Here is a 25,737-nt window from a genome sequence, read left to right on the forward strand (position 1 = left end):
TGGTAACAGTTCATGGCCCGATTATTGTCAGTGGATGCCTTTACTCAGAAGGGATGACTTGATCAAAGGAATATGAATACATGGAAGCTATAACTCATTGGCTTGAAGCCAGATTGAACAGATAACATTAATATTATCCATTTATTTGATAATAGCAACTATAGGTTCTCAGGGGTAAAACTGTTTTGTTTGTTTAGGAGACATGTATCTTAATGGTTCAAGCAAAGAGGTACTTAAGAGGGACAAATTAGAGTAGTTTCAGTACATCATTTTTTATTTGATTTGTTATCAAATTAATTCCGCTATGAAAATTAATTTTCGCAGAACACCGCAGAAAATCACATCGATTAATTAAAAACAAATATGTGACAATAACATTTAAAATTCAAGGGAAACTCACCAAGGGTAACGTAACAGTTGTTGCTTTTTATAAGCTTTCTTGTTTCTGTGATATATCCACAGTCTGCGAATAAAAGCATTTCAATACATCTCCTTAATCACAATTTTTGACGCTACCTCATTTGAGATATGTTCAGGAAATTTATATGCCAGAGTATATTAGAAAATCACCTCATCAAAGTGGCTATTTCATTGATAAAATTGTTCATGTGATGCCCTTTGATTATCATCGCGATATCAAATCGCAGTAGCGATGAGCGAATGATTTTAAAGGACAAATCACATCCATTGTACCTATGAATATGATCACGCTAATTGGTTGAGAAATCGCTGGAATCAGGCGACTAAAGTATGAAGTTCGCTTAAATAGTTACTGACTCAACTGTAGTGAATTAATATTTCTGTAAATTTTTAATTTTTTGTACAATAATATTCTATTACAATTTTTTTCCATCATCATCGGTCGTCTGCTCCGCAAGTGTTTGTAATTCAAAGTATTACCATAAACTGCATAGAATTTACGCGCAATACTTAATTGCCAAATCATCACCTATATCATCAGTCATTTAATGATATAGAATGGATAGGATGAACAGGAAATGTGATTCTTGGACCCTACACATAGAATTTCCCATTTGCATATCAAATACTAAGATTGATGCGCAAAGGCACTTGTCAAATCATTAACTAAGCTCAAAGAAGCGAACAGTACATGCGAACTATACATGCAATTATGTACAATGCAATAACCACATGCATATAGTTTCTACGAATGGCTATTACGTCAGCTTAATTTATTTGGCTACCAATGTTATTTTCAAAAGGCTTCTTTGCATTACAATTAAAACAAGGGGTTTTATGCTTGCGTATCAAATCCAACTAAAATTAATTTAAATCTTTCCGCTCCTTGTTCAACGTCATTCTTATTTACTGTTCCTATGTGCATGTACTTTTTGAACTTTATGACGCCAGACGTGTAAACCTAAATACAATATTATGAATTTGATATGTTGATATTGAAGTCCAATTCGATATATTCCATGTAGTATAGCATCAATTTGAAGTATGATGAATGTTTGAAGCGCAATCAATTTTCAATTAAGTATATACCGTTACCCCTCCCATCCCATAGAGAACAAATGTAAAAGTATCAGCCTCGTTCGATGAAATCATTCGTGCGTTCAAAATTCGTCTGCATATCATGGGCAACCCATATTTCGCGCGCGATATAAAAAATGCATTAACACGATATGTCCGATATTTAATAGGCGTTAAGCACCTTGACAATTGATTTCGTATTCTCTTTAGCAATTTGATACGAATTCAAACAGATAGTTCCATTCTTGGGCAATGTCAACATTTTGCACTTTAATTAAATTGAGTGTCAATGTGCCACGTTTGAACCACACCTCGCGAGACTTGCATTGTGCATGTAGGGTATATAGAACTTTCCTATAGTATGTGGGCTGCATAATAATACTATGAGCAGGAGTCGTATGGAATAGGGAATACTTCTCTTCCTAAATTTAAGATATGATTATTGTTTTATTGATGAATTATTACAATTTCATAATTAATGCACGGCTAAGTGATTTATCTATTCTTGAATAAGTATGATAGAGTTTTGGATGTTTAAGCTTAACGCATATGCGTATCATGGCCATACCCAAATAGGTTCTTACCAAGTTCTTTTCGCCAGCCCATTCGGGGCTGGTACCTGTTTCAGGTTTGGGGTCAGTTTACTCAAGAGATTATATTTTAGTGGTATTGGAATGATTTTTTTTTTTACTTTTTGTGGTTAAATTTTTTTAAAAATATTTTAATTCGATTTGTTAGGAAAAGTAAGTATGTTTTGCCGTTTCAACGAACGAAAACGAGTGAGTATTACCAAAGTTATGTTTGAACTAATTAATTATGACTTTAAAAGTTTAAAGGCCTAAATGTAACAATAATAGTTAATATATATAGCATCATATGGTCAGCAGAAGAAAATCTGACATCACGTATGATGTCATATCAGTGTCCTTGACCGGGGTCCTTACTCCTTGACCACTGAACAGCGTGATATCATGTTGATAACAGATCTATAGAATCAAAATCTTCATCATATCCCCGGATCATATCACAGATTCTCAACAATCTGTGATCATATGGACCATATTGATGTGAAAGTAGTTATCTATCATATCCTGTGTCGTTTTATGGATAAAAATGACTCAAAATGTTATTGATGAAATGGTTGCTATCATAAACATCAGTTTTGTCTTTTCACCGGGAAAAATCCGATGCAAAATAAAGTTTTTAGGGCCTAGCTATAATATGGGCATAATTTATGCATATAGTATTGAACAATGTACCCCATTTGACATGCACTTATAGATAAATAAATTGTCTTACTTTATTAATTTAATAACTTCTTTATTATAAATAAAATGACACATAACTATTTGATTCATAAAATTACATTCAACAAAATGATTGAAGAGAAAACACACAAGGCACTAGGCAGACTGTTATAGAATGGAGTATGTAAGATGCCATGTCCATAGCTTCGCAGGAGTTTCCGACTAGCAATCAACATGATCAGCACATTCAGAAAAACACAGTTTAAGAGTGAAGATTGTAGTGAGTAACCAGTCCTTTATAAATGTGCTGGCCACTATCTATTATAATATAGTAGGCTTAAACTATACATTGCGAATTAATTAAGTTATTTTAAAATAAAATGTACATGTTAGTTAACTCAAACCGGCAGTGTATATATCGAAAGCAGTGAAATCGGACATTCCTAAGCGAAGATATTGAGTTCGTAAGTTCTGGTATTACAAAATTGGAAATTGAGATATCGTGGGTAAAAAGCTGAAAAGACAAAAAACCCAACGACAACAACAACAACAACAACAACAAAACAAACAGACCAGAACAATTTGGAGTACATGTAATGAATTAAAAGAGTTGACATGAGATTAGGAATTAATGTTTTCTGCTGTTTCAGTGTGCATGTTCTCATCGTTGATGGTTTGGTGGACTGTCATGTAAATGTAAGCGTGATCCTAAAAATGCCTTTCACATTGACCAAAACTAATTACAAGACCTCTTCTACATTGAGGCTGGCTTTCCCTTTTAAAGGGAATTTTTATTGAATTAGTATATTCTTTGAAGTTTTACATGTTTACATTAACGCGTATCATTGTTTTTCATACCTGAAATGGATTCGAACCAAGTAAGATACTTTTCGGTTTGGGTGCCCGGTAGATACGTGGATATTTAATTTGTTTTGTTCACTATTGACGCATTTCCTGCTAAGTACTGAACTTGGGACATCCTTGGCAGAAAAACAACTTTTGTATCCATTCTCAATTATTAAGAAGCATAAAACACCCCGAAGAAAATTCTGAAAATTTGTAACAAAGATATTGTTTTGTCTATAGAATCGATAATAACGATACCTGTTGTTTTGGTGTATCCGAGAACAAAAACATGGCACGTGCTACAAAATAACATTTGTATTCTGTCCCAAACAAGGTTATTTCATCACATCACGTATCTCATCGATTCTAAAGTCTGTGTACCTCTCTGAATCCGTTTTAAGCCAAGTAACCACCAGTCGGCTATGCCTGCGGTGGATACAAAGTAGGTTAGGTTTTAGCCTTGCACGCATCTTAAAATCTTAACATAGGTTTTTCCATATCGAAATATCTTGAAATTATTAAAAACAAAATTATAATATCAAGATCCACTTGACCAATACTATGCTTGTTTGTACTCATTTTGAAGGATTTTTCACGTAGATTTCAAATATGGACATATTATTTAAAATTTATGGAAATATAAAATTTTGAACGTATGATCCTGATCTATTTCCGATAGCAAAAGGATATTATTGAACTGGCCTTAGTCATGCTACACAGATTGGCACTGGTAAGCTTGGTAACATCACGTCTGAAGAATAGGTGAAGTCTATTAGCGGCTTTGTTACTTAAATGCTCTAACAGAAACACGGGATGAAATCTTAAGAGCCAGACAGAGAAAAGTTGCCCAGATTTATGTTTACAATTCGATCTCGATCAGGCAGGCAGATCATGGAAAAGGAAATTTGACATGGTATAGATGGTTGAAAATGATAGTAAAACGTGATCCATCTTAGTCTTGATTTAACAGGAGTATGATGGATTTGCCATCAATCAAATCTAACAGTTCACTCTTGTCAGTTGCTAAATCACAGGTTAGCATTTCATATCGGTGAGTAAAATTGACAGAAGCAGACTATCAATGTTACAGTCCCACGCTCAATTTTTCCCGCCTTTTTCATCGATTGATCGTGTAAAACATTTGCTTCTATTTTTGAATTTCCTTCATTGCAAATAGACATGATTGAAGCGTATAACCACACTTTTGTATTTTTGAAATAAAAAGTTCATACGCCTCTACATTTAATTTAAGCTTAAAATGGTTATCTGAATTCTAATTGAATGAAGTCAACTATATTAACCTGTTTCTCAGTCGAATCACCTAACCATGGATGTATACAATGAAAGAAACGGATGCGGAGTACTGCGTGGGAGACTATTAAACCATAAAAATAGCTCGCCGTGTTAGCACTAGATATCAACAATGCCGTAGGATAACCTAACCATTGCCAAATTGCACCTGGAAACTATAACCCGAGTAACCTCTAAGCCTATTTGTACCAATTTCAGGAAAAGTCAATTTGGTATTCGCGCCAAGTCCTCACCTAGAATAAATATCCTCTTGAAATGAAGACAGGCTGCGAGATAGGATTGTCAACACTGAGTGTATTTCATGCAGCTAGATAGGTTTTAAAGCTAGAGTTGCCTTCGTCCGGTATATATATATTACCTTTGAAGAGTTGAACATTACAAAACGTCATAAAGTGTAATTATTGGAAAATAGCACTTATTACTGATAAGTGAACAAGTTTCACTACTATGGTGTCCCGGTCGAGGAAATGTTGAAATTTTACAACTTCATGCAAATTGTGCTTTATGCATTATGAATTATATCAATATTATCAATTTTATCACCCAATTTATTAATAACCTGATGACCATTAGTGAAAGAAATTCCTCCTCTTAGGCATTGCCAGTTATGGAAAGTTTACAAAGCTGCCACAATTGTTAAGCGCATTTTGCGTTCTGGTACATTTTGGAGTATAATGAACGTTTTATTTTCATCTCCATCATACTATCTTAAACTTATTCGACCATAAGTGCAAATATTCCTTATTATAGTTACAAAAAAATGTTAAATCCTTATTAGCACAATTTTCGTTGAATAGGCAATAATTTGGAAGAATACCAAAAACTGACGTCGTTTCGAGAAATCTTAAATGAAATATTTGAGCGGAGAAGCAATTTCAGGAATTGTCGGGTAATACATAGGCGAGATAATCCCGCAATAGCCTTCGGGTAATAATATTTCATCTTATTATAAACCAACAATAGAATGTGTTAGGTAAAACAAAAGAAGCTTTCTTACCATTCACTATGGACCACATTAGCCTCATCCCAATGGCATAGTCCAATAACCTCAATTACATAATCATAGTGCAAAATTTGACCTCAAGTTGCAGAGTATGAGTTTTTGTACCCAAATCTTCGAAGGTCATTCAATGAATGTACAAAATGTACTGGGGTTTAAGAACTGTGCCCCTGTTAGATGAGCATGTTGTGGATCCTAGTAATTATTGTATATTTATGTGTATCTCTTTATTCAAGTGATATTCTGGATGGGTTTTTTTTTTTTTGGTTTGTTTTACAAAAAAGAAAAAAAAAAAAAAGATTAAAGTAACAGACCTCCAGATTTCAACATTCACTATACCAATTAAACTAATGAAATCGACATTTGGTACATGTACACTATTCCTCATACTACTAAAGCCATAATGATGTCATTCACAATAGCTTAGCTCAAAGACCCCCCATTCAACAAGCAAGGCTCAAATGTTGACCTCATGTTGTAGAACATGAGGTTTTGTACCCAGCGCATCCAAAGGCAATTCTTTAAGTGTAGAAGCATATTGGGGTTAAGGAACTGTGTCCTAGAGATTGTAATGTTTGAGATTCTAGCGTGTCTTCGATATCGTCCTGTATTCATTGACCCAAAAGACGAACGCGCGCAAACATTTTTGGCGGGAATTGAGTGATGTCTATGTAAGTAGTTAAACATTAAACCAATGCCGTAGTAATTCTGCAATTAAGAAGACTTGACTCTCGGAGTATCGCTTGCTACACCGGAAAGCTCCAAAATACACATCTCGGGATAGAGAGAAAGAGGAACTTGATGAAGTGTTGCGATGGAGTCCCGTGCAAATACAATCAATCATTCCAACCTGGAGCAATAGGGGATGATTAGAAATCATATTTCAACTCATTCTAATTGACTTTGCTGTGCTACAAGAAGAAGGAAAAAACGCGGCAATGTTGATTTATCGCGGGAAAAATCTGAGCTGCAAAATTGCTCACAATTTGTTCAGTATAATATGATTTTAGCTCATTTATAAATAGCAGATTGAAGGACAACCACTTAAGTACCATTTGGTGTTTTTTACAAGGATTTTTGTAATAAAACACTGGTGATTTTTGTTGAAGTGATTGTTGTATTTTAAAAGAAACATTAAATTATTTGTAACTGTAGAGAATGACACCAACTAACATTATATGAAGCGAACAAAGGTTATGCAAAGGACAAATACTCGCCCGTTATCAAATTGCCCGCGAGACACTAATAATGCCTTCGCTTTTCATCCGCCAAATGAATTAAGAAAATGTTTCTTTAGGTCATGATATATTTATTTTCTGTCATACACACTTACGGCAATGTATCTGCGGCCTTAAGGTGAAGTAAGCGCACATTTTGCGCGGTTCCGTAAATGGTGCTGGTGATATCACGAAGAAAATAAAGGAGGGTTTTGTTTAATGACGACACCAATGTGACAAGATGACATTTGAAACAAGTAATATTTCCTCTGATATCAAAAACAACAAAATATGTTTTGATATTGTGTACGGGTTATACTGAAAAAAGAACCGTACTTCAAAGGGATTGTATGGATCGCATTGTAACACCTTGGTTAAATATGGCTACGGATTAGAATCTCCCTACGGCATGTAAGGGTATCAAACCGTTAAAACAAAACACTATGCTTTCATCAACTATGAAACATGGCGATGGTAGAAGGAGGAAAAAATGGTTGCCTATGATTTGGATCGAGCTAAAAAGTGTAAAATGTGTGTGTAGGCTACTCTGCGGAATACGAAAACATCTTTGGTGTAAACAAAGCAAATGGTAGATGTCCTAAAATAATTGGTCATAAAAATATCCAGATTCAGTGCATGTTCAGTGACAGTGTAAACTTTATGAATGGTTGCCACAAATCTGCCCATTGTATACATGGTATATATAGATTTAAACGGTATAAACAAAGCCAGAGTCCAACACCGACCTCTTTAGAGATGTGATATTAATATTAATATCATCCCGCCGAAAGGCAAATATTTTGAAAATATTTTGATTCGTTTGGTATATGTATTTCAGGTCACACACCAACCAGTACGTTTGTTGTCAATACGCGTGTACAAATCAGAACATTAATCACAGGTCTTAGTGATCTAAAATGTCTGTCACTGCCCCCGAAAGGTAAAAACGTGGATAAACCTTAGTTAAAGAACTGGTCGTCCGACCGATGGCCCTTAGCGCGTGTATATACACATAGATACCTTAGTAATACCAGCAAAACGTGAGGAAACCCCTGTAATTTTCACCGATGGTCATGGAACTGTATTTTCTAAAATAAGCTCAACGATACCTTCCACCATAACACTGGAAATGGTTACGTTGACTGGCTGGAATCATGGTCTAACTTCCCCACAACATCACGCACACACAACCTGGTCTGGCCTTCAGTGTTCAGTTTACATATTGATAGTAAGACTGACGACCTTTTGCCAATTGAAGAGAAAATTTCGATGGAAAAGCACGATACGTTGTGTAACATGGCGATGTAATGTGGTCGGGGTGTTACTGGCACGTATTCGAGACATTGATAACACTTATTGATCATGTCAGGTCTCATGGCCTCATTGCCTTCGACTTTTACGATGTAACCTAAATACAATTTTGTTCTTAATGTCCGAATAATATGCAATTGTTCGAAAATCTATATAATGACTTTCAGATAATTGTGCATTCCACACACCGATGTGTAGCGCGTCCACACGTCAAGTGGTGTGTGTTTATACTCGCACACACCCCCATTACCCCACAACATATACCCATACCCGAACGCTTTGTAACTTTTTAACACTTTCTCGAGTAATATCTGGAACACACACACAAGTTTTTCTGTAAATATCAATTGCCAAGGGGTAGCATTAAACTTGCGCACTTACCGGTGACATGAATTTTATGAAAGCCCATAATAGAATCCAAAAAACTTGTAGACTTCGTTGCTACTATTCATTCGTAGGGCAAAATGGTCACCTTATACTTGTAAATCTACAAAACCCTACCAGCTATTAACAAAAGAGCACTAAGTGAAGGACAAGCTCTCGGACAATTTAGTCTTTTATCCCACCTAGCTCCATTTCATATAAGCAAATAATGGCTTATTAACACATGAAAGCTTTGAACTACTGACCTTGTTCAATTTGCTATTATATCAACGATTAAGAACAAAACATGATGGAGACATACGGGATGCAGAAGGTGGGAGAGTTACTTAAATGAGCAAGTGCATAAGAAATAGATGGAGTGAGCATTACACAGCAGTGGGCCTGAAGGGGTGATGTGAAGTATATGCTGTGATCATGTGTTTGAGAGCACTTGATGCCTCTTTTTATGCTTATTGAGTACTCTTAACCGTATCTGAGAACAACTATAGCAATATGTATGGACATGAGTGACATGAGGCTGGTATCTAATCTATGCATCCATTTTAAATGTCAATGTAAAATGTTCATTTCCAAATGAAATACAATATATTATATTTTTCATATTTTAGTAAAAACATTTTTCAATCAGTTACATGTCAAATGAAAATGTACTAAAGAAATTTGAAAGGATGTACGTATTTCCAACACATGAAAAAGTCTAGATCTAGTCGAAAGCAGCTTTTTTAATACCTTCAAACTTCAGTAATAAATATACCGGGAAAATATATGTTCAGGAACACATTTGAGCTCTCAATGTTCGGTTCATATCCAGCCATATCGTTGTAAAATATAAAGACATCGCCAATATATCAAAAGGGTAATATCAATCGGATCCTTTCATCATCAGGAAAAAAGAAAGAAAGATGGATTTAAAACACTTCTGATAAAAGACCCGCGCTATTGAATATTCTCACCAACGATCAAGCAATCAACATGATATCAAACGATTGAAATAGACGGCCGGTACGAGCAAGCTAAAAAGGCGTTTTGCTATAAATTACATAAGCCTATAAGTATCATTTACCTAGTTGAATGTAGTCTTATACCGCTGTGTACCTTGGGGTTATTCATTGCTACAAAATGTCACGGTATAGATGTGCAGTATGTTCATTACGTTGATTGGCCCATTAGATCTCCCTTACATACAGTTGTGCTGGGGCTATATTGTAATACCACTTGCAATAAACGTTGCTTCTTTTTATCCGAAATTAAAGTAAATGGACTTGATCAAATTAATATATTTCACTTCTTATTGCTGTTTCCCGTCATCTCCTCAGTTTTTCTTTTATATTTTTCATAAGGATTATTATCAGTGTCAGTGTACTGGAGGGGTAGGGGGACAAACGAGCTTTATACCTTCTGGGAGATAGTATGAATGCGATGGTATTTGGCACGATCGAGAGAAACACTAGCACGGGGGCCTGACGGCGTAAAGCGCAACAGGAGTACCCGTGCGTGCTTACGGACCTTACCAGTGCAATCAACAGCGATCGTGTCGACGACATTATTGCAATTGTGAGACAGTTGTGTCCTGCTAAAGTTTCTCGCTTCCCCCTTATTTTTGAATAAGAAGATAATGTTACATGTCCGGCAGGGTACAATTAAGATTACGTTTGAATTGTATCTTTTCTCGTTGACTCTTTTTTTTAAAGTGTGTGAAATTCAGGTGATAGAGTCCTCTAAGCATAAAAGTTCATTTTGGGTTTGATTAAGATACAGCGGTCTTTCAACCTGTTGTTACATGATGTAGTACCTTCTACAACGTCCGATGATGTATCATGTTATTTCATCACTAACGCTATTATCTCTCGGTTAAGAAAGACCGTTTGGATAGTTGATCTGTTTCTTTGGTAGTTTTCATATCCTCCAGAAACATTGCACTACATGTATTAAACTTGAGTTTAGTTGAAAGGACTATGTTTCATAATCCGAACTTGCGCACAAGGCGCGCGGATTGGGATGATAGTACTCTCGAGACGTGTGGATGGCTATTGAAGGTGAATGAGCCAGTGCGTTCCTTGAAGTTAGAATATACATAAGCTATAGTCATGATAGTCGATAATTAACATACCACTAGGATTCTGTTCAATTTGGTCAACTTCGAAGGTTTTAACTCCCTGAGCACTACCGCCTTTCTAAGAACAAGTTTCTAAGAACAACTTTGATTGGTTGATGACAAGAGATATTCAGTTGAATAGCCAATAAGAATACAGTAATTTTGAAAATATTTAACCCCATTCATTTTATGGCATTATTCATACAAGATCACTGATTGGTTCAATAAATGAAACAAAATCCATTCTGACCAATCGGCATGTAGTTCTCATGGGGTTAAGATACATACAACATAAGTATATGCATTGAAAAACAAAGTTTCAGTAAAACCAATAAAGTAAGACAATGCTTTGTATTAACTGAAACCGTTGTATTTTAGTACCATTCAAAATTATACTAATCTTCGCCAAAAGTACATAATACAGACTCCCCTTCGGTGTAAATATCGCCCCTGCTGGTTTTACCCAACTTTAAAATGATTAATGTGATGAATATGATGTTTATGTAATTACACATTGCCCTAGATACGGTTTTTGTTTAACCCCATGAGAACTACCTGCCGATTGGCCGAAATGAATATTGTGTCCAAATTTGAACCAATCAAGGAGGGTATTAATAAGACCTTATGCAAATTCAAGTTTGGCCATAAATAGTTTAAAGCCTAGTCCTAATTGGCAATTGAAATGAGCATTTCAAGTTATCAACCAATCAGAAATGCTGTTAGATGACCAGTAGTCTCCAGGGGGTTAAATATGTAACTTTATCGACTATAGCTTGTGTATATTCCAACTTCAAGGGACGCACTAGCTCATTCACGTTCAACAGCCATCCACACATCCCCCAGAGTACTATCATCCCGTTTCGCGCGCCTTATGCGCAATTTGGGATTAAGAAAAAATAGTCCTTTCAACTAAACACAAGTTTACTTTCTGTAATTTTCTCTGCTGTTTGCAATCTTATATTAAAACACTTGATCCGTTACTTGAGTCGTGTCTCGAATGATTAAGATCAGTCTGTATATGTACATCTGTGTGACACATCCCCACCCCTTTTGACTCTCCGCAACCTTTTCAATGCTTTGATTAAATGCAGACTATCATTATACCCCAAAATTTTTAAACAAATATTACAAAAATATGGCATTTTTTCATTTTCATTCCCATATTTATAATCAGCATTAAAAATGCATACGAATGAGACCAACTTGCCTAGTATTGGTTCAGTAGTTCTTGAAATAATCATATTATTTAAGCAAAATTTCAACATCTCCTAACTTTCTTTCCAGTTTGCGCGCAAATCAACAATGTGACATTCGTATCTTGATCTGGTAAGAAGGGAGCCAAATACGTGTCGGTGCATTGATTGCTGTAAATCCCTTAATTTAGGCTAGATGGTGGCAATGTTAGCAGAAGATGTATAGCAAGATGATAATGTTTACATAAAGAGTCACAACTGGGAAGTGACACTGACGATGTTGAAATGACTGACATGGCTAGCTAGCTAGACAGACCAACCCGAGCTAACGACCATCACGGTTCGCTGAATGACATCTGTGGCCCTAACTCTATTGTGGTACTCTGAAAAAAGTATGAGTTATTAAAAAATCATTGTTATAGGGCGTGTTGTGAAGACGTATCATGTTATGATTAAAGTTTGATGTTGATGAAATCATATAGAAATATTATGACGAATGCGCTCATGTAAATGCTAATAATGTATTTGAGTTACATTGAGAGATGACCCATGGGTTGGAGGTGTCCATCTGCTTGGTTGATTGAAATAAATTGCATTGGCTTTGGATTTCACAAAAATCAATTTGGGAGGTATGTTCCAAATGACTATGATTATTAATTACCAAGAACTGCTGAACCATTTCTCATCATGTTTGCAGTTTCAATACATGTTGTTTATAGAGAAACAAAACAATCTTTAAAAATATTCTTTTGAATAATTTTCCATGTCTGATTTTCTTCAGATGATGCATATCGAGTTTAGACAAGTTTGAACAAAGTCTCTTACTGTAGTCGAGATCGAATGAGGGCGTGTACTACTTTAAGATACAATGCCATTTTCCATATTGCTTGACAGTGTTAGTAATGTAGTTTTACCACTACTATACCACGGTTAAAATAATACTCTTCTACACTCCGTTTTAAACATAGTTTTTAAAATAAAAATCGATTAATGAAACATGTGTTTAAAATATTCAAAATGTTGCTTTATCAAGAAATAGCTAAAGATATTTGTTAGAACAGAAAATATAACAAGTTTACGCTACAGGATTTAAAACTAGAAAATTACAATTCTTTTCTCTCTCTATTAGAAAAATACCACAGGGACTTTCGCTTCTAATTTACCAAAAATTCATCTGAATGAAATTCATAATTTTTTATATTATTTAAGTTCAGGCCAATTCAATTAAAAATTGTGCCTCCCCGCCACCTGTCTCTCACAGTCTGTAGAAAATACCATGTAAACAAAGATTATATGAAGAGGTTGTTGAAATTAATAATATTATACAGTGGTGTTTTATAGTAATTCACAATTGCCTGTGCTAGAATATATCATCCTTGCCAAATGTGTGCAAATATTGTCATATATATCATTGAAAAAGAAAGGGAACCGCATAATCCTGAACTATGATGCTGCTACCATCATACTGTCATTGTGCTGCTTTGCTTAACACGGAAATGGGTGTCTTTTTTTTATTTGGGATGTTTAGTCAAGGACGGACTGTATTGGGATGTCCACACTGTGATGCTAGATCCAGTTCCATTTAGAATACATTGATCTGCATCAAGATGTGATTTGTATAATGTATGATGTAAAACGCGAAGCGTTTGTCACGATGGGCAGTGCGTTACCAATTTTGCCTCTATGAGGTTTGGATTGGCTGACAGCATCACCCATACGGATGCACTGTACAGCACAGTGGATGATATAAAGTCACACAGATGCGAATCAATCTGGTTCAAAAGTTTAGCGCAGATAGCCCTTTATACTCAGGAAGTCTCGTGTCCAGAGTCTAACGTAGCTTGGGTTGAGAACAACAAAAGGAAGATATATAACTGTGCCAATTTATCACTGTTCGAATCAAAATTGCGCTCTTTTGAAACGGATCTTAAAATGAAGGAGTGTTTCTAATGTAGACCTGTCATGTTTTACGTTAAGTAAATATTCATGCGTTTGCACGATGCATTATGCTATGTCTTAGATGTCTTACGAATCCTTTCATCTGTAAGATGTATCATGAGGAGAATTACATCAATGTTTCTATCAAAATTGTGTTCTTTGTGGAAATGTAAACTAAGATATCAATGGATATGAATAGATTAGTCCTGTCAATCTTCAAAATGAACAGCCTTTTCTTTGTTAATACTTTTGATACACAATAGGTTGAAATGGCTAAGACTATGAAAACATTAGTCTAAAACCAGTGATTTATGTTGATACACAATAGGTTGAAATGGCTAAGACTATGAAAACATTAGTCTAAAACCAGTGATTTATGTTGATACACAATAGGTTGAAATGGCTAAGACTATGAAAACATTAGTCTAATACCAGTGATTTATGAGCCATCATGTATCATTTTTGAAAGTGGTATTTGAAGGCATTTTTATTAACATGTTAGAGCACGTGTCTATCTGAAGATGGTAGACATACAATAATCTACCCATAGGTGAATTTCTTAAGCGCAGTGCATCAATCTTTTTAGAGCTAAAAAAAGTTCTCTTGCTTCGTCATCTTTTTATTTTGATGATTATAAAATTGTCATTATAATCATCATCATCATCATCATCATCATCATCATCATCATCATCATCATCATCATCATCATCATCATCGTCGTCGTCGTTGTATCATCAGCAACAGCCGTTTCATCAAAAGCATTATCATCACCATATTAATATTGTTTCTAATTTTGCTATCTACTGAAGACGAACGACTGTAGCGATGAAGTATATATTTGACACATAGGGTATATTTTAATGTAAAGTAAATTTTTAATACAGTTTAATGTGCAAAACATTTTAAGAACTAAAAAGTACCTAAAATGTAATGTTATAAGTATAACTGATTCATACATCATTACCCTCATGACTATTTACTTTATATTTAAGCATACACTTGATTACTATCTACTGAAGATGTAATTAAAATACTGAAGTCAACCAAACTTTGCTGAAAATTTGACAAGATCTTCCAAAAATATTATTTCTAAATCATATTTTCCACCACATGACATAAACATAATAATCATACTAGTTATAGCAAATCAAAATGTTTAAATCCTCAAAATACACCACCAGCACATGCTAATAATAAGATCACTTATTTTCATAAGGAGCCCAAATTAATTTGGAATCAACTTCTGACTTGATTGACCGTGTCATATCAACCGTGTAACAAACACGATTACATTTAAAAAGCGCAAAAAGGGATTTTGGTGAGCATATATATATATACATATATATATATACCGTCCCAATTTACCACTTAACCCCTTATATTAAATGTACCTAACAATAGAAACCAAGTGGGAGACTCAGTGTATTGTCCCTCTCCTTCCGTATTAAGATACTGTGCAGTATTACTACTCCTGTACGATTTAAAGCTAAGTTTATAATCTACAAAATGACACACGGCATGGAGTTACTCATTCCCAAGAGTTTCCTCGTCGTAACGAATCACTTATTGTGTCGAATCCGAATCTTTTTCCCGCCTTTTTGATTTCAAGCAAATTTAAGAAAATTCGTCTGCTCCCTTGACGTATCGCCAATACAATTTGGTACAATACTGTTAATCTCAGCCTACCAGCGCATTATATGTTCATAATCCCAATGTTATTATTATCTTATTTTACTGTTTTATTTCTTCATTTAGGATTGGGCGAGTCATGGGGGACGAGACCTACTTCACCGGTGGATAATGTAGCTAAGGAGCTGGGAGCACATCTCCTGCAAGTACGTCCCTTTCTTGTTGTTCTATCAATTGACTTTGCATGTGTTTCCTGATTAATGTCATCTTTATTTGTGTTGTTAGGTCAAACGAAAAAGCTACGGTTCTTAACTGGCCTCGATAAGTGGCGTGTACAATAGTTGTGATTGTGCACGTATTGAGCAATTCTATTCGTCCACTTAGAATATTCAAATTTAAGACCATGCATTACAAATTATGCTAAGCAAGATCTTATCATGCTTATGCTATTCATGAAGTGAACATTAGTGATAAATTTGACGAAATGGTCCTATTATAGAGATACGTAGTATGGCACATATCAACAAGTGATCTTCAATGAAACACGTGCATATAAATGAAGACTCTTACCATATCTTTAAAATAACATTCTGTCGTTTTTGTTAGGGAAGGCTAACTATAATATGAACACATCACACGCTTGAATATATCATGTATAGGGTGACTGTTTTCCTTTTCTTTTCTTCTTGTCACCCTCATCCTGTCTTTGTTTCTTTCTATTTTTATATGTGTGTTTCTGTCTTCCACACTACAAATAACATATTGATTTATATCTATCAATTGTTTCTTCTTCGTTTTTAGACTCTGGATGGTTTCATCTTCGTGATAGCTCCAGATGGCAAAATTATATACATCTCAGAGACGGCTTCAGTACATCTTGGATTATCTCAGGTACGTACCGAAATCTTACCATAATATTCCACAACATCTATTGTGCTAAGAACAACCGATTGTCCGATACCGGATATGTAAATAATATCATCAGATCAGAAGAGGTTACTTTTATCTTATCATTGCAAAAGGACACCACTGCATACTGACTTCATATACATGTATATGGTGTTTAAACTTATCTAAATGCTTGTGTGACAGAAAAGACGCTTTTTGTATACGCAGGTGACTACCCCAGCAATAGGAGAAAAATAATGTTTGAGTTTCAAGCTCGCCATTTGTTTGTAACATATCCAGCAAACAGTAGCACCAACTTTCTTTTCCTTCGTGATCCTGTGTTACTTAAAAATTATGTTTTACACATAATCGACATAAATCTGTCATTAGCATTTGGCCTATAGTTCATTAAATTAATTCATTAATCATACTTTTATTTGTTCTTTTAAGAAAATACATAATTATTTTTGAGTAAAGTACGTTCCCTCCCATCTGCCCTGTATCACAAGATACAATAACATGTCGCCAATTTCCATGGAAACGTCCTTATTTACATTACACCACCCTCTGAGATTTCACCAAGCAAATCGTTTTTTAAAACTCAGTCAACCAAATGTTCGTAAATACCGTATAGTTACTTTAAGAAAATATGTGCTCCACGACTTGGATTTCCTTATACCCTTAACACGCGACTATTTATGAATTTCTCAAATCAAAAGTAACCAGATGTTAATATTCCTATAATTTATTTTTAAAGAACCCTTTGGTCGATATTAGACATGGTTGTACTCAATTTAATGAATTGTGCATACTATCCGAAATGGACATCAACATTTGGAAAGTTTTTGGAAAATTTAATTTAACGAAAAAGAGACTTGAAGGTAGCAAAGAGTTAACCACCTTAGGCTTACATGGCGGTATTATTCCATTCTGAAAAGCACCAGTCTTTAAATTGCTCGCTAACAATAGGTTGCCCCTGACCCTCAAAGGCCACGATGTTACGACAAAATAAAATGGAAATAAAAATAAAGCTGGTCCAAATTGCCTAGGGAAACTTGTACTTCTGTAGATATTTTACATGAAAATTGAGAAGACATTAGGTAAAGCCGTTGTAAGCTCTTTATTAATGCAAAATCAATGACTAGTGTGTTAATAATAATGGGAATAGTTTGCAAGTATAATGCTACTAATGACTGGGGTTCTTTGGGGTTTTTTTTCTTGCTTCGGGTTTTATGCATATTCATGATAATATTTACATAAACTGGGACAATTATTCACCAATAGTGAGACCAATTTTGAGTTTGAGAGAAAGTTATTTCGTTATCGATGTCAAAGGTTATTTTTAGCACTACATATGCTAAACGATCATGACTAGGTGAGATCGTACGTAAGTCGAAGTTCAAAGCATTTCACGTTGCTCTAGCTCAAGAATCACACAATCACCTGCACTATCGACCTACATCACCGTATCTAAAATAAATATATAAATAAATAAATAAATAAATAAATAAATAAATAAAAGATAAATAAATAAATAAATAAATACTTAAATAAATAAATAAAAAAATAAAAAAAAAAAAATAATATGAATAAATATATAACACAATAAATAAATAAATAAATAAATAGTCTTAGTTAAAAATAAACAAATAAATATATAATAAATAAATAAATATATAACAAATAAATAAATAAACAATAAATAAAATAGTCAATTAAATAGTTTAAATCGAAAATAATAATAAATGATTAATACTACACAAAGCACCACCACAGCAATTTCCTTTTGTCATGTTGATCCCCACAATCAACAATTGAGTTACCATTTCGGAGCAAAATACTTCGAAACACCTGTAAGGCTTTACATTTTATCCCGTTCTTCATTTTAGGAAAGTGAAAGACCCGAAGCCTTTTGGTGAGCTTTCTATATAGCAGTGACTATTAAAACCAGTAAATTGCTTGACCAATGGGAAGTAATCAACAGTATGGGGTCCAAAGTAATTTGTATAATTACAATCAGCACTCTCTATAGCGTGGTGGCCACAATCGGCTTAATAATGGGTATTAGTTACAAAGAAGACACGCGCAGACAAAAAAGGACATCGGTCACCATAACACAAAGTTGTCAAATTTGGAACTTGTTTGAAATGTGATACCACCTTAATGAGAATGAATCCAATTGGAATAATAGTAGGATTAGTGTTCAGCAGGTGGGGAAATATGGCACGAGGACGATGAGGCATTTGAAGTTCATGGTTAATGTATATAGATGGTGTATAGTTTTAGCTGTATTATATATTATCTTCCGTAGTGAACGTTCCATTTAATGTGCTATCTACTGAAGATAACATTTTATTTAATATGCTATCTACTGAAGATAACATTCTTTTGAATAAATATTTTGCTCTCTACTGAAGCTAAACAATCATTTTATTCAATTTGTATTTACCAAAAATAACACTTTATTTACTGTGCTATCTACTGAAGATAGCATATTATTTAATTGATATCTACTGAAGATAACAGTCTTTCAATATTATTGCTATTTACTAAAGATGGCATTTTATTAATGTGCTATCTACTGAAGATAAAATCCCATTCAATTGCTATCTACTGAAGATAACATTCAAAACAATTGCTATCTAATAAAGATAACATTCTATTAATGTGCTATATACTGAAGATAACATTATATTAATGTGCTATCTACTGAAGATAACATCCCATTCAATTGCTATCTACTAAAGAAAACATTCCATTAATTCTATTAATGTGCTATCTGCTGAAGATAATATTCTATTCAATTGCTATCTACTGAAGATAACATTCTTTCTAATATTCTATCTACTGACGATAATACATTAATGGTGATATCTACTAAGGATAACATTCCGTTTATTGTGCTCTCTACTGAAGATAACATTCTATTCAATTGCTATCTACTGACCTTAACATTGGGTGTAATGTACTATCTACTGATGAAATGTTTAATAGTGTTTTTACTGAAGCTAGCATATTAAAAGTGCTGTCTTCTCAAGATAATTTTCAATCTACGTGCTTTAGATTGGCAAAATCGTTCAATGTTTTAACATTAAAGTGCTATCTACTGAAGATAGACTTAAAATAATTTAAATTAAACATAATATTGAATTTTGATGTGATAACACTAATTAAAACGTTGAATTTAATTAGCTATCTTCTGAAGATAGCATTCACAAACGTTAAATATATTTTTTCTTTCATACTAAGTTTTGATTTATGATTTTCAAATTTTGCTATCTACTGAAGATAACAATACGGTTTCTGTATAGCTTTAACATCTTTGAGCAACAGTAATTTATCATTATCTATTACTATCTAGGCTAAAACCCTTATTAAGATGGTCTGTTCATAAATCTATCCAGATCACAGCTCCCTTCTACATGAAAACAGCCTTCAGGGCTGACGTTTAACTTATAATAATAAAGGCGCCCATTAACTAGATTTAGAGGTCTATCTGTCCTAACATCTTTCCAGTCTTGTTACGTTCTTCCAAAGAAAATCCCTTAGCGCTAGTATGGTATATATATTGGTGCCTTTTTTCCTGTTATAGTTCTATATTTTCCGCCTCATTTACCAAGTATCGTCAATGTCTTATGACCGCCTTATACCGCGTGTTGCTAGCCTGTAAATCTACGCACGCCTTAACCATTTCACCTTCGTCCTACTTCTGAGTTGGCTGATACGAGAACACAGTCAACCTCGCTATTGCATTGTTGTGTTTAGCATTCACCTTTTCCGTCCGACGGCCATTTTATTGCATATCAATGCACCTGGTCCCCTATTTTAACTTTTCCTCATTCTTATGTAATCCTTGTACGCTCCGGGAGATACTTGGTTGAAAGAATGCGGGAATATAATATAGAAAGTATAATTTGTAATAAATGAACATTTGTAAAAAAGCCAATGCACTTTAGGAGCAATATACCATTTTGATGAACATTGCGTGGACGAATGTGGTGGAGCTACAGAAGTAATTATTAATTTACTAGTGCATTCTCAAGGGTGGGTTAATCCATGTTTTTCTTATCCATAAAAAGTGGTAAATCTGGACATGAATGATTTTATTCATGTTTCAAAGCAATGTAATAAATGTTTAACAGTTGGCAATCAGATTTATTTTTTAATTCTGAAAATAATTTTTATAGCTGTAATATTTTGAATTGTCTTGGGACATATCAGCGAACGTCATTATAGATCAGCTCAAGAGCTTATGGGAAGGGAAGGGGAACCTACCACTGAGCGTCCTCATTTAAACCCAAAGCGCATGACTGTTTCCCCCTAAAACACAACTTATTATGAATCTCTCTTCTAGCGTATATAACAATGCAATTTGAACAAGTCGTGATCCTTAACATTAAATCGGTCCAAATAATATTATTCTTCAAGAACTTCAGTTGGGTTTCAAACAGATCCAAAACTTTCGAAAATATGACGATGTTTTGCTTACTTTCGGTAAATCAGTTTCAAACATAGACCATTTCCATATAGCCATGGCGGCCCCATTTTAAGTATCACCCGAAGCGGAAAACACACACACCGTTTAGTAAAACTATTGCTAATGCCGGAGACTAGTGGTTCCATTCTGAACGATGCCGCCGTGGCATTGTAACGATTAATTTATTCAGTCTTTTTGTGGGCAACCAAGGAGAAAAAGGGGCCTTACGCCTTTGACATTATTTCTGTACATGGCTTAACCCAGATTCAGAAGTGAGCTAACTAACTATGCGCCCGTAACGACCATGACTCGACATCGTTTAGCTGAACTAATTGCTTACTTCCTATTTACTCGCTTAATTTTATTTATGATTATTAAAACTTGATGAAAATGTTTATAATATTTCTATTGCTACCACTGTATGCACGAAGAGTCATAATCAACAAGTTCTTACATATATTATTTTTTATCTTAAAGATCAATCATTAATAAATGTATTAAGAACCCTTATTTGACCCCAGGGCTTCAGTACAAAGGTTTGGCAAAATGTTGGGGGTGTCTTTATTCGAAAATCCTTTAGCTCGGCACGCGACGAGCATCGTATGTTTTTCAACAACAACTCCTTTGGGAGTTTCAGCCATCCCATATAGATATATCTCAAGAGTCGCGTTTTTGTGCGACAATTCACAAACACAAATTTGAACAACCAAAAGATCTACAGACACACATACATGTCAGTAACGGTCATATATATAAGGAGGCGTAGAAACAGACTTTAGTTGTACAATGAAATCGATCGAATAATTGTCAGTGTTGACTCGTAAGGAAATCAGCAGTATACAATTACTAGTTTTCTAAGAAGAAAATTCGATTTTGCAATTTAGCTAATGCTTCATCTAACAACACTAGTCAATGATCCGGGTTTTAGTGAGAAAATTGTGTGAAAACAAGACAAGCAGGCAAAGCGTGAAAGAGTATTTTCTACTCAATCTCGGCAAATCGGTAAAAGACCGTGAGAAGTAATGAAATAATTATATCTATCCACGTTTTGATGCACACTTTCTTTATCCCTTTCTTAACTCTGCTCCATCATATACAGAATCCTCAAGAATTGTCTTCATTTTATTCATTTTTTTCCCTAAAAAGCCAAAATCCTAAACCAATATGACCATATTTGGAATCAGAATGAAAAATGCATTTAAATGAGTACAAACAAGCCTAGTATTGGTTCAAGGAATCTTTCAATACCCATTGAAGTTTCCGAAAGAATTTCAAGATTTTGGCAGCATCTGTTTAGTGATAGCAGCGAGCAGTACGTTATTAAAGGCGTGAAGAGGTGAAACCGTTGGGGAAATATTGATACGAGTACATAATGTGAGGCGTTAATCCTCTTGTACGGGGTGATCAGCACATGACGCCAAAGTCGGTTACTCCAGCTCCCTCATGACTGACGTAAAAACCTCCGAGATGATATTAAAAAGTCATTACGGAGTCACATTGATCGCTTTCACTCAGTGCACTAGATTTTAATTCATTCATATTACAGCAGTAAGGGTCTTGTCAACACGCGCGCGTAGCTCGTTTACATCCACTGACGCTTTCTTAAAATTGTATCGGACATAATGTGCTATGCGCTTTATTAAAACTGACTTTAAATGCTATTTTAATAGGTTTTTAATGGTGAGAAGGCGTAAGGCAATGAGTTGATTTGGCGCTCAAACAGATTTTAGAATTTCACTTATCATGCTTGTGGTGATATGCACTGTTATCTTCTAACGGTAGCCTCTTTGCGTCTTCTACAACCTGTATAAATGGTCCAAATGTCGCGCAGCAGTATGACCCATCTGGTCACCCGTAACAAGACCAGCCTGCGGCGCTGTACTTTCTGGCCCAATGCCCCATGGCCTCGTTCTACAGCCAAGCCTATAAGCCGGAAAACGCTTACACAATTGGTGAATCGGGGTGAAATCGAGGTTAAATGTACCGTGGGATGACTGGTCGTGAAAAAAGTAGGTCATCTAGCCGACTCCTAACGTAAATACTGCCTATCGGGCACTGTGAGACGACGAAAAAAGCCCTGTTTAACGCGCTGATCGCGGGCTGCAGATTCACACAAAACTTATAAAATTGTAAAAAAAAGTGAAACATTTTGCATTAGAATAGGTAGTCATATTTGTAACCAGCATAAAAATTGCGTTCAAATTCGTATAAACAGTCCTATTTCTGTCTAAGTTGTTTTTGGGACACCCAAAAATAGTTTTTAACATTTATATAAAGAATCGCATAGCATAGCAACTCTAAATACAGTATAAAGCTAAGCCATTATTAAGAAATGGTAAAGTAGCATTATATATAGGCACAGGTTTGACATCCATATGTTGGTGTGTTATGATCCTGAAGACACAAGGTCCCTTCAATGTGGTTCATCCTCTCCCCGATGACTTCCTAGAGCCATTTGGTGCTTGTTTATGTATCTTTGGGGTGCACAGAGAAAGAGAGAGAGAGAAAAGGAAAGACAGAGAGAGAGGAAGAAAGTCGACGTGGTAATCGTGGTAATGAAAAGAACGACAACGATTACCCAACAACTTAGCATCGTTCAGCGAGTTACAATCCTGTTTAGTACCAAAAGAAACTGAAAGTCTTTACGGAAGACCATTTCTATTTGTGACCTAGATAACGCACCATAAATGGGTAATAAAACCATAGAGAACCGGAGTATGTTTTGTTTACATAAATACCATGCGTTTGTGGAGGTCCTGCGTTCACCTAGTTTCTCCATTGGCATAATATCAAAATATAGGATTATAACAATAGCGCAATTGAAACCATTTTTTGTTATGACACAATTGACGCTTAAAAGGTTATAGAGGTATTATTTTTATGAGTATTAAAAGTGGTTATTTATTGTATTTATGAAGGGCATATTTTACAGGAGGTTTTCACAGATGTTAGTTTTAAGCCATCGTTTAACGAATAATAAAAACAGGAATGATTTTGAATTGATTCATCGAGTTGAAAAAGTCAATTTTAAATTGGACAATTGAAAAAATTAGTAGTTGGATTGATACCAAAAAAACCCAGTTTTGTTATGTACACAATGCTATCTACTGAAGACAGAAAGACATGCAACGCTGCTATATGTAAATTATAGGATATATTATATATGGTTAGTAGATAGCAACGTAGGTATCTACTGAAGATAGCAATGTTGCTATCCACTGAAGATATCAATATTGCTATCTATTGAAGATAGTAATGTTGCTATCTACTGAAGATAGCAATGTTACTATATACTTAGGATAGCAGTATTACGATCTACTGAAATTAGCAATGTCGCTATCTACTGAAGATAGCAATGTTGCTATCTACTGAAGATAGCAATGTTGCTATATACTGAAGATAGCAATGTTGCTATCTACTGAAGATAGCAATGTTGCCATTTAGTGAGGATAGCAATGTTGCTATCTACTGACGATAACAATGTTGCTATCTACGGAGGAAAGCAATGCTGCTATCTGCTTTCTACTGAACATTGCAATATTTTATGAATGTAGCAACAACCTCGCTACAACAGAAACATGACACTAAACGTTTATAATATAGAGTGCACAACGTAAAACTTCAGAAACACAGAATATTGCCTAATGTATCGATCTAACCACATACATGTCTGCAAACATTACCCAATAACTACTACGCATACAAACATCTTGAAACTTTCTTTTAAGTACTAATAATTGCACACTCGGAAAAAAAGTACTATAAACATGATAACAATTCAACGTTTCATAATAATTGAGTGTTTTTGGTTTTATACTAAATTATTATTAAGCTCATGTATAAATGTTAGAATCTTTACTTTAAAATAGATTGGTCACCGTTGTATCCTGCAAAAAGATTTATTTGAGTTATTTGCCATAAGGAGGTACCGGTACATAAAACACACAGGTTTCACAACCCACCAAAACAAAACCGATACCAGAGCTACCATTGCATCTAAGTAGCTCAAACACTAGCTGCTATCTACTGAAGATAGTGATGAGTAAGCCAGTATTCATTATATTGTATTGTCATTTTTGCATACAGCTATTCGTTTCAAATAACGTGATAAAGCAAATATACCTACACATTGCAACAATACTGATCCTATAATTCTAACAGCTTTTATTTTCATAACACATTAGAATAAATTGAACCAACATAATTCTGAACCAAATTGAAATAAATCCAAGCGTTGTTAAGCGTAGAATATATCTACCTCGATTGAAAAGGGATAAAACTAAATAACCGGAGGCGCGATAGTTATAACACCCTAGTACTTAGAGTAAAACCATGCCCAGTACGGGAATATAAAATATTGATAATGCATATGCAAGGCTTGTCAGTTCTAATCATCGTCTAATCAAAGAAATTGTTCAATTTATAGTTTTAGGAATTGTTATACAAGGTGAAAAAAGATGGAATTCAATTTGGAGAGGATTATTTTGGTGGAGCCAAATCGGTCAAAACCCTCAATGTGCTTTTATTTCCTTCGAAGTTTTTTTTTTTTTCATGATTTAAAATTGAAACACCTATATTAAAAGTTTTACATGACGTTTCTAATCTTAATGTATAGTTCATGTAGTACGCATATCTAGGTTATAAAAGACAATCACGCCTTTAAATCACTAGAATAGTACCGTAGCGCATTAAAGACAATGACAC

At 34.6% G+C, this 25,737-nt stretch overlaps 1 protein-coding gene across 1 annotated transcript in view; it reads left to right on the top strand.

The window, feature by feature from the left end:
* Nucleotides 1-25,737, top strand: part of LOC140157118 (uncharacterized) — a 97,086-nt gene that overhangs the window by 62,234 nt on the left and 9,115 nt on the right. The window contains exons 4-5 of the mRNA XM_072180193.1: nucleotides 15,795-15,874; nucleotides 16,470-16,559. Coding sequence (XP_072036294.1) covers nucleotides 15,795-15,874; nucleotides 16,470-16,559 — 170 coding nt within the window. The remainder of the gene's footprint in view (nucleotides 1-15,794; nucleotides 15,875-16,469; nucleotides 16,560-25,737) is intronic.

Source organism: Amphiura filiformis, chromosome 7 (genome assembly GCF_039555335.1).
Source record: "Amphiura filiformis chromosome 7, Afil_fr2py, whole genome shotgun sequence".
Taxonomy (NCBI): Eukaryota; Metazoa; Echinodermata; class Ophiuroidea; order Amphilepidida; family Amphiuridae; genus Amphiura; species Amphiura filiformis.